Source organism: Triticum aestivum, chromosome 2D (assembly GCF_018294505.1).
Source record: "Triticum aestivum cultivar Chinese Spring chromosome 2D, IWGSC CS RefSeq v2.1, whole genome shotgun sequence".
NCBI classification, from domain to species: domain Eukaryota; kingdom Viridiplantae; phylum Streptophyta; class Magnoliopsida; order Poales; family Poaceae; genus Triticum; species Triticum aestivum.
The window spans coordinates 618,636,208-618,645,495 of NC_057799.1; the positions used below are offsets into that span (position 1 = coordinate 618,636,208).

The 9,288-nt window shown below is 44.1% G+C and overlaps 1 protein-coding gene across 1 annotated transcript; it reads left to right on the plus strand.

The window, feature by feature from the left end:
• Positions 1 to 4,572: 4,572 nt before the first annotated feature.
• LOC123055003 (uncharacterized) lies at positions 4,573 to 8,756 on the plus strand. The gene is made up of 5 exons (XM_044478894.1): positions 4,573 to 5,102; positions 5,419 to 5,580; positions 5,884 to 5,927; positions 6,051 to 6,082; positions 8,361 to 8,756. Exons 1-5 carry the CDS (start codon positions 4,682 to 4,684, stop codon positions 8,563 to 8,565), a joined length of 864 nt encoding a protein of 287 aa, XP_044334829.1. The 5' UTR covers positions 4,573 to 4,681; the 3' UTR covers positions 8,566 to 8,756.
• Positions 8,757 to 9,288: the final 532 nt, after the last annotated feature.

Genomic DNA, 9,288 nt, shown 5'->3' on the forward strand with positions numbered 1-9,288 from the left:
CCACGATGCCTTAACAATTTCAGTCACCATCTCTTCCTTCAACCACCTCGCCTCAAATTGTTTAACACGCCCCTCCGGACGTTTAAAGATTTTTCCATCCAAATATTCCGTGTCCAGAACGATTGGGCGATGGTCAGAGTGGACATGTTCTTCGTTGATCACCGCCGTTCTAGGGAATTTATTTGCCCACGCTATATTGCGGACTGCCCGACTGCCCGATCAAGACGTTCACGTATTTCTCCTCTCCTCCAAGTGAAGATGTGACCGGTATAGCCCATGTCGCCGAGCCCGCAATCCGTTAGGCATTCACGAAACTCTCTCATCATACCAATATGTCTTGCCATGCCACCCTCCTTCTCCGAAGGGTAAAGAATTTCATTAAAATCTCCCAAAACCATCTACTTGTCATCCTCGAGTCAGTTGCCACGAAAACATTCAATTTGGCATGGGCAAAATCAGGACGTTCCCGATTTTTCCGAAAATCAAAAGTTGGCAACGCTGGAGTCGTGGATGTGGGTGTGGACAGTCTGGAGCGGTCTTTGGATTACTGCGCACGCGTTGTTGCCGACTTGCCATTTCCGCATGCTAGATTGGTTCTTAGCGATGATGCAGGTTCTTTGCTTCTAACGAATTCAGGTGTCCAGAGCAGGCCATGTGAACAGACCGTGATGAGGATATGAATCAACTCGAGGGTAATTTCGAGCACTACTGGTGTCGAGCTTGTTTTTTTCTGAAAGATCCAGCGAACCGTTTCATAGATTATGCAAGAAACAAGTGGAAAACGATGTGCGATCAAGTGAATAGTGGATGAAAACAAAGAAAACAGAAAAAAGGTCGTTCGGCCTAGCCAAAGAGAAGACCAACAGCTAAACCAGGCCAACAACACCACAAGAGATACAAGATCGACGGTACAACTAAACATGACAGAGCACAGCACCCCGCAAATCTTCGCAATGCCATCGTACATCATCCATCGCGCTCGCGACCCGACGACTTCGACTTCGACTTCGACTTCGCTGCAACATGGAAGAGCACCCACATCAAGCATGTCCGCTAAAAATGTGTTCCTTGACCTCATCGACATTGGAGAGAGAAGACATATCCAAAGCAAGGCAAACATGTGCCGCTCCCATCCTGGGAGAGGGCAAACAAGTCTTGTCCGCCGCAACCAAGCATGTCAAGTGTGCTCGTGCCGCCCAGTACCACCGCACAACGGCCAACGACCATCCTCAAAAGAACGCGCCATCCCGGCTCCACACACCACCAGAACCCGACCATCCAGACCACCGCAAAACCATGTGTGCCCACCAAGAACCTCTCCAACGCAATGCTTCTAACAAAGTAAGGCAGCCAAGGATACCCCATTGCTGATCCGACAAGACGGATCTCGGTTTTCACCCGGAGAAAGGGTCCAAAGGCAGGAGGGTGACAGATCTCCTCAGTGATGCCTCCAAGAAGGAAAACAACATCCACTAATGTTGCCATCACCGACATTGAGCAAGACTTTCGTCTAGAGAATCTGGACCCGAATGCCAAGGACAATAGTCCCTGGCCACACAACCGTCGGCCGCCTACAGGGCACCAGTACTCATGCCGCCTCAAAAATGACCGCAAGCATCAATGCAGGCTAGGATGTGGCCAAATCGGACCCACCCGCCCGCCCATAGCTGCCGCAGCACACCCATCGGAGTCCAGGCAGCAGCCCCTGCCTGAGACTCCACCCAGCGGCCGATCCAGCAGATCCGCCGCCACACTCGCCTGCGACGGGTCCGGGTGAGCCCAGATCGGGCCCGTCCCGCCCGCACCCGCAATTGCGCGCCCACAACCACCGAAGGGAGGCAGAGGCGCCGCTGCCTCGAGCTCCACCACTACTCACCCATCCCACCTCCGGCGAAGCATCCACCGCCGCTGGCCTCAGGGTGAAGCCCTCCCGAGATCCGCAGACCAGCCACCTGCCGGTGCCGCTCCTCCAAGATCCGCCACACAACAGAGGGAAACGCCCCGCCGCCGCCATCCCGGGAGCCGATCGGGCTTCGCCGGTGAGCCCCTCAGGCGGCGGCAAGGGGAGGAAGGGAGGTGGGGGGAGAGGCGGCCACATTAGTGTTTCTCCCGTCGAGTCGCCAGGGAGCAAGATTGTCATAATCGTGATTCTGTTGTACGATTCTATGTCTTTACGATCCAAACTAACTCCTCTGATTCTACCATTTTAGTTTATAGAATCTACGTTTCTACGATCTTGATAGTTAAGATTTTATGATTTACGATCCTATCACTCGACCTGCGACCTGATTCAAAATAGCGATTCTGATAACTTTGCCAGGGAGGCGACGCGGGGGTGGGAGGGGAGCCATGAAAGATGGTCCCGAGATTGTAATTTAGGGGATACAAGTTGTGGATGACACGGGTTTGATTGGGAAGGGGAGAGCACAAGTAATGTTTGACAACCAAAACGATGATGAAGCTGACGATGACGAATCACGCTACGCGGCAGTTTCGGCAAGGGGTAGATCTGGATGGACACGAAGGCGAGTATAAAGTTGTTGCTAAATTCTTTGTAATTATATACTACATAATTTGATTTTGTCTTCTGGTGTTTGACCGTGGACACTGAAATTTTTGTATCTACATCAGCCTGCATAATTTGATTTTGTCTTCTACAGATGTCCTCTTTTGGGTGTGTTTTTCTAGAAAAGAAGAATTATCCGGTCTCTACATCAAAATGATTGCATGTAGTCATACTATTAATCAAACTACCCATCAAATATGTTGTACGATACAGTAGCTCAAAATGAGTTGAAAAGAAAAGAACATTGCCACAAGAGGAAGAAAAAAGGACTAGATAACTATACACCTATCATATTGTTGGTCGTCATCTAAATCGTTTGTAGGTATCCCGTGCTACCGTCTCCCAACAATTGCACTCATAAGCCATATGCTCCTTGACTTCTGCACGACTGAGTAATGACTATGTACGAATCCAGTCAGTTGCTCTGTAGATGACCTGCAAAAGAATAGTGATATTTTGTCTGTTAAAAATCATATCATTCGGACAGTTCCATATAGGCCAAAGTAATGCGCACACCCCAACTCAAATATGCGTCGCTATTTTGGACTCCACCCCAATTGGCCAAATCCCAAATAAAATAGCAATGGTATTAGGAGGACTGACACTAAATGCCACATACAATATGCGTCACAATAGTTTGGCTAGTGTGCATTTGGAAAAGATGTTGGATTGATTCATCTTGATCACAGAAACAACACCATTTACTGCCCTTCAAATTATGTTTTGTCAAGTTATCCATAGTCAAGATCACTTCCTTGTGAAACAAACCACATAAAGACTTTTTTCGAAGGCACCTTAATTTTTTAAAAGTGTAGCGACTTTGGGATTGGACCAGAGTTTAACAAATCTATATACATAGATTTCACTGAGAATACCCCTGACATCGATAATTCCCAGTGTAGTGTATCTGGCTCACCAGAAAGGTTAACATCCATCAACATGCGGACAAGATGTAGCCATCTGTCCCTTCACCCCCCACTACGGATATCGTGAACTGAATGTTTAAGGGATACGTTTACAAAAGGGTTGGATATTGTGTGGCCACTGGCGCGTCCCCTAGCTATGTATATTCCAAAAACCTAGTGGTATTACCGTTCCCTACAATGAATTTGGTCCTATTGAAAAAGGCAGCCTTTGTTCCCATCAGCCCCTTCCAAAAAGGTGAACCACTTGGCTACAACATTACTTGTGCGAGGGTCTTGGATTGCAGATACTTGTTACTCGGTAATTGTATCCACATACTCTCGTCCTCCGCAGAAAGCTATATAACCATTTACTAAGCAGGCACCAATTATTTACCTCAAGGTTTTGGCATACTTAAAAAAAAACCAAATACATGTTATTTTTTCGAAATAATGTTTTAAAATATTTTTTGAATTCATTTTAAAGATTTTTCTAACACACATTAAATTTTTTTTGTCTGATGCAATTTTTTAACTATACGGACATTTTCGTTTACATTCCATAATCATTTTTACAAATTTCATGAAAATATTTCTAAAACTCATGAACACTTTATTTACTATAATGTACATTTTATTTGAATTTTACAAAACACTTTTTTACGAGTTACACAAAGATTTTTCACATTATATATATTTTGTTGAAATGTGTGAACATTTTTTAAATGTCACGAGCATTTCTTTGAATGCTATCAACATTGTAAAAATATTGAGGTAAATAATTATTTACACTATTTAAAGATTTTTCATAATCATAGAGAGCATTTTTTATTTGTTAAAGTAAATTAACGAAATTATTTTTTAGAATGTCTGAAAATAAAAAAGGAAAAGTAAAAAGGAACGAAGTTGGCGAACTAATACTACTTTTTTTTTAGGGGAGCGAAACTAATACTACTGGGCCGGTCCATTTAGCGTGCTCCTCTGTTCTCGCTACAGGGCCCCTTCGCTGGGCCGGTCCAGCCAGGTCGCAGGAGGTCTCTTCGCGGGCCGTGGAAAAGACCCAGGTGAACGACGCACCCCTCTTCCATGCCTCTCCTCCCTCGCCGCCCCTTTGTCTTTGCCCTCCTTCCTTGTCCCCTCCCATCCCCTCCCCTCCCTCCGGCCGAATCAATCTGACAAAATCCAATCCTCAAAATCCTAAAATCTCGCAAGCATGGCAATAAAGTCAGCCAGCATCTCGTGTTTTCTCCGGTGCGGCTCCGCCGCCGGCGCCGTTAGGCCATCCGTATGGGCGCGCAGCGCCCGTTTCCTCGGCCGCGACAGCCGTACCGATGGAACCGGCTCGAAGCTGTACTGCAGCGCCCCTACTCCCTGGAGCTACGCTCACAACTTCGACTCAGACTCGGAATCCATGCCGCCTGGCCCTTGGTGGGGCGAGGCGCTGCTCGAAGAAGACGCCGAGTTTTTTCCTCTTGCCGATTTTATTCCAGTTGGACAGGGCAGGAAAGAACTAGATGCTATATGGCATGCCCTCGTCGCTGGCCCGCTCGAATCCATCATCCTCACGCTGCGCGAGATCATGGCCGCCGGCAACTTGTTCCGCTGCCGCAGCTTCCATGTCGGCACTCTCTCAGGTATAAAAGGGTTAATCTTTACTTGTTAACGATCTTCTGTCTTTTAGTTTAGATCGCAATTCTAGATCGGAAAATTGTAGGCAGTGCTTGGCCCTGTATAGACAACAAAATTGAACTTTATATAGTCACGATTTAACCCCATTTACTAACACTGAATATCATGCATGATAGTAGTATGTTTTAGTTTAGACTGCAATCCTCCATCGGAAAATTGTGTACAGTGTCTGGTCGTCTATAAGGTACTGATGGTGCTACTCAAGATGAGCTGAAGTAATATGGTTTATAAGTTACTAAAGATGTTTTATGGTACATGCAGGTGCTTTGCTAGTTCTTGCTGCGTTTTGCCAACTCTGCAAAACGACACCTACCCTTTTCATGGACATTGTTCTTGGGTATGTGTTCTACAAGCTAAGTGTTTTATCTGCTCAGTTGCAAAAAGATGGCAGGTCATTTAGCATATGTGCACGGATACAGCTAGGTGAGTTGAAGACTTAAGTTTACCCTGCATTTTTTGTGTCTCGAGTTACTGTATTCCCCCAAATATGCAGTAGTATGCACATAGGATAAAGTGCATGGTTTGGCTATGTATTTGCTTATTGTACCCCCTCCATCTCAAAATCTAAGTTCGATTTAGATTGTGCTTAAGTCAAAGTTTCTTAAATTGGTACTTAAACCAATCCAAATAGAACCTACATTTTGGGATGGAGGAAGTACTTGGTTTCCCGTGGTAGTTTTTCACTTATGCTGATATGATTCTTTTTCTTGTTTCTTTTTGCTGCAGTTCTTCTACTTATTTTGTCTTTCAAGGATAACAGTGCATTTCAGGTATGATAATTTCCACCTACAATATGGCTCAACATGACCCTCATAGTCCCTTCTTGAGGAAGTTTGTGCAGCTATATATGCTTCAGTAATTAATCTTTGTATGCTTTTCTTGGCTGGTGATAGGGTTTCTACCGCTTTCTTGTGGAATTGATCTGGTAAGTGTTGCAGCATAAGACTTTGATTATATAGAGAAAAATATCATTTTTTTTATGCTTCATATTTTGGTCGTGATTCTTTAATTGCAAGTCCCCATTGGTGCCTGTTCTAGAAGAAACAAAAAAGTACCAATTGATTCATGGTTGGCATACTTTTCCAGTTTCCTTGTTCTATAAAATTTACTAATCAATGCCTATTTTTTCCTGTTCTTTAATTATAATTACTCAATGCCATTGAAATCGAAACAAGGTGCATGGACCTTTTATCTGCTAAAATCTGATACTAATTTCTGGAGGCCAATCTGAATGATAGTGTAATGCTGCAAACTTGTAACACTGAACAACGAGGATACATATACATTCGAAATTGCATGGTTTTATGTAGAGCATAAATTGAGTTTGAGACAATGGATAAGTGATGGCTGATCCCAAAAGTGAAATATGATGGCCATTTCATATGAGGACCTTTGCAAGTTTGTACACATAAAAAAGTTTCATAAGCAAGGAAAAAGAGCACTATTCGTGCATTTTGGCTTCTCCTCACGCCTAGCTCGCTTGAGCGGTGTTTAGGTGCGCCTAGGCATTCCATGCGGACACTGCACGGGAAGTACAGCAGGAGCTGACCTGCCTAAAGAAATCAAGGGAAGACCGGGAGAGGAACCTATATGCCTAGGCAGAGTACAGCAGCAGCACAAAATCGAGGGGAGACCGGTAAAGAAACCAGGAGCTCACCTGCCTGAAGAAATACCAACATGAGAACGGACTGAGAAGGAGATTAGGAGCGCGCGGTGACACGTGGAGTATATCGAGGGCGGGCAGCCGGTGACGTGAGGAGGAGAAGGAGCTCGATGTCAAGCTTAGGGATGTGAGGAGGAGCTCTGAGTCAGACGGTGTGACAAGGAGGAGCTCAAGGTTGAGGTTAGCGGTGTGACAAGGAAGAGTTTCTGATCCGGCGCAGGCGGCTCAAGGGAGTGAGTCTAAACCTAACCCGATGCCCCCGCTTGCTCTATTTCCTCTTTCCTGGCGCCCCTATCTGCCTCCTGCCGCTTCCTTTTCTTGTTTCCTATTGCTCCCATGCTCACGCCTAGTGCTGTACCGAACACCTAATCTCCTGACTAGCAGAAAGGTGCTATGCCTAGGCACGCCACACACTTATTTAACCGCACTCGGCTGAAGTGCTTCGTTCGGCGCATAAGCTCGCTTTTTTTAATCCTTGTTCATAAGGAATCGAGATACTAGTACTGTAGTACTTGTTAGTTCTTGTGCACATAACAAAGTTCATGAAATATAATAAGCACATCATTTTTGTTATATGTCCACTGGTAAAGGGAAAATAAGCACATCATTTTTGTTATATAACTGCTTGTCTTCTATTTTTTGCACATGACATATCATGCGCTTTCACGTTTTTTGTACATATAAATACATTAACGTATTTTTTGCACATGAAAAATGTACTTATTTTTTTGACTGAACTGTAGGGAAAAGCCCCACAGTGTTTAAAGCTTTATTAATCAGAAAAGAGATTACAAAGTACACAGATCACCAGGGGTAATAAAAAACAAACTTAGAGCTGTACAAAAGAGAAAAAAAGAAAGGAAAAGGGCCAACCCCTCAGGAATAAACCTCAAGGAGGCAAAAAAGAAATCCATCTAAGCAGCTCTTCCTAAATCTTGGTTTAATCCTGTGCTGCATCAGAGTGCAAATGTACTATTTGGGGTGGTCTCATCCCAGAAGACACTCATCTTTAACTTTTGTGTGTTTCTTATCGTTTCTACTTCCTAAATACAGTACCTTCTTTACCATTTGGATTGGATAGAGTATGCACGGATGTTAAATTCATGCACTCATCTTTAACTTTTGGGTGTTTCTTATTGTTTTTTCCAGTTCCTGAATACAATACCTTGTTTACCATTTGGATTGGATAGAGTATGCATGGGTGTTAAATTCATGCACAGATATTTTGTGTGCTTTAGGTAGACATGCATATGGAACATAATGTAGAGCACCATTTGTCCAATGAACTGGGTCTTTTGCTGAATCGATAGATGCATTTGGTTACTGCACACAACTAATCTAGTTACTGGATTTTGTAGCTGAGTGGGTATGAACCACTGGAATTTTGATCAAGGCACTCTGCTTTCAGCAAAGTCTTGACCTGACATGAAGCAAACTATTTGTTGCTTTTATTTTATTTATTTTTATCTTGCATGCCTGTCTCAACATTATTCCCCTTTGCTTCTGTCGTATGTAATCACAAATGTCTGTTTGATCTCAGGGCGCTCAATATTTACATGTATTTCATTATGGCCTATGAGGCGACCGTCGGTGTGAAGCATGGAAGACTCTATTGGCTTGCAATCTATAGATGGATGCAGACGAAAGGAGGCCTGACGAAGGTGCTGAAGCATACATTTCTTGATATCTTTGGAGGAAATAAGAAGCCAGTCTCGATAAAAAGAAGGAATAGAAATCGGCAGTAGGGAGATGCAAATAGGGTGCTCTGCTCAAACTTTTCTTCCTGTGTCTAGGCATATATAGTTATGGTAGTAGGCTCACGGTGTACGCTTCTGGTTCTGGAGAACCTGTTCTGCATTTCCATGGAATGCTGGAGCTTCTTTTTGTTGACAAGGTTTCAGCGAAGTTGGTCAATCACATCGTGTTTATGTTGAAAGTTGTTCTTCGCCGAAGATGGGGTTTTCTTCTTCGAGACTATTCTGTGCCCGACTTTATGGCGGCGATGCTTGCTCCTATACATACACGGTTGGGTAAACAGCATCGTCCAGAAACTGTCGTCCGTACAGCAGCACTCTTTCTTCTTTCGTTGTAGCACAACATCTGAAGGAACTGGGACTATCATGGACTCACGGGTTGCCTTATTAGTTGGTAGCCGCAGTGTTGTGGCTACGCTGTCTAGGGTGCAGTGCAGTCTGTTATGTTCCTCACTGGGGTGAGGGTCCGCTCCCTAACGGGTCAAGGTCTTGTATAATGTAAGGCGCTTAAAGAAATAAATCAGTGTTTTTAAGCATCACTTATAAGGAGAAAAATATATATTATAAAACAGAAAATCACTCACAATCGCAACGCTGGCCGTAAATATTGTAAAACAGAAAATCACTCACAATCACAACGCTGGCCGTAAATATTGTAAAACAGAAAATCACTCAGGCCCCGTTTGGTAACAAAGTTTTTTCTAAGTATTCAGA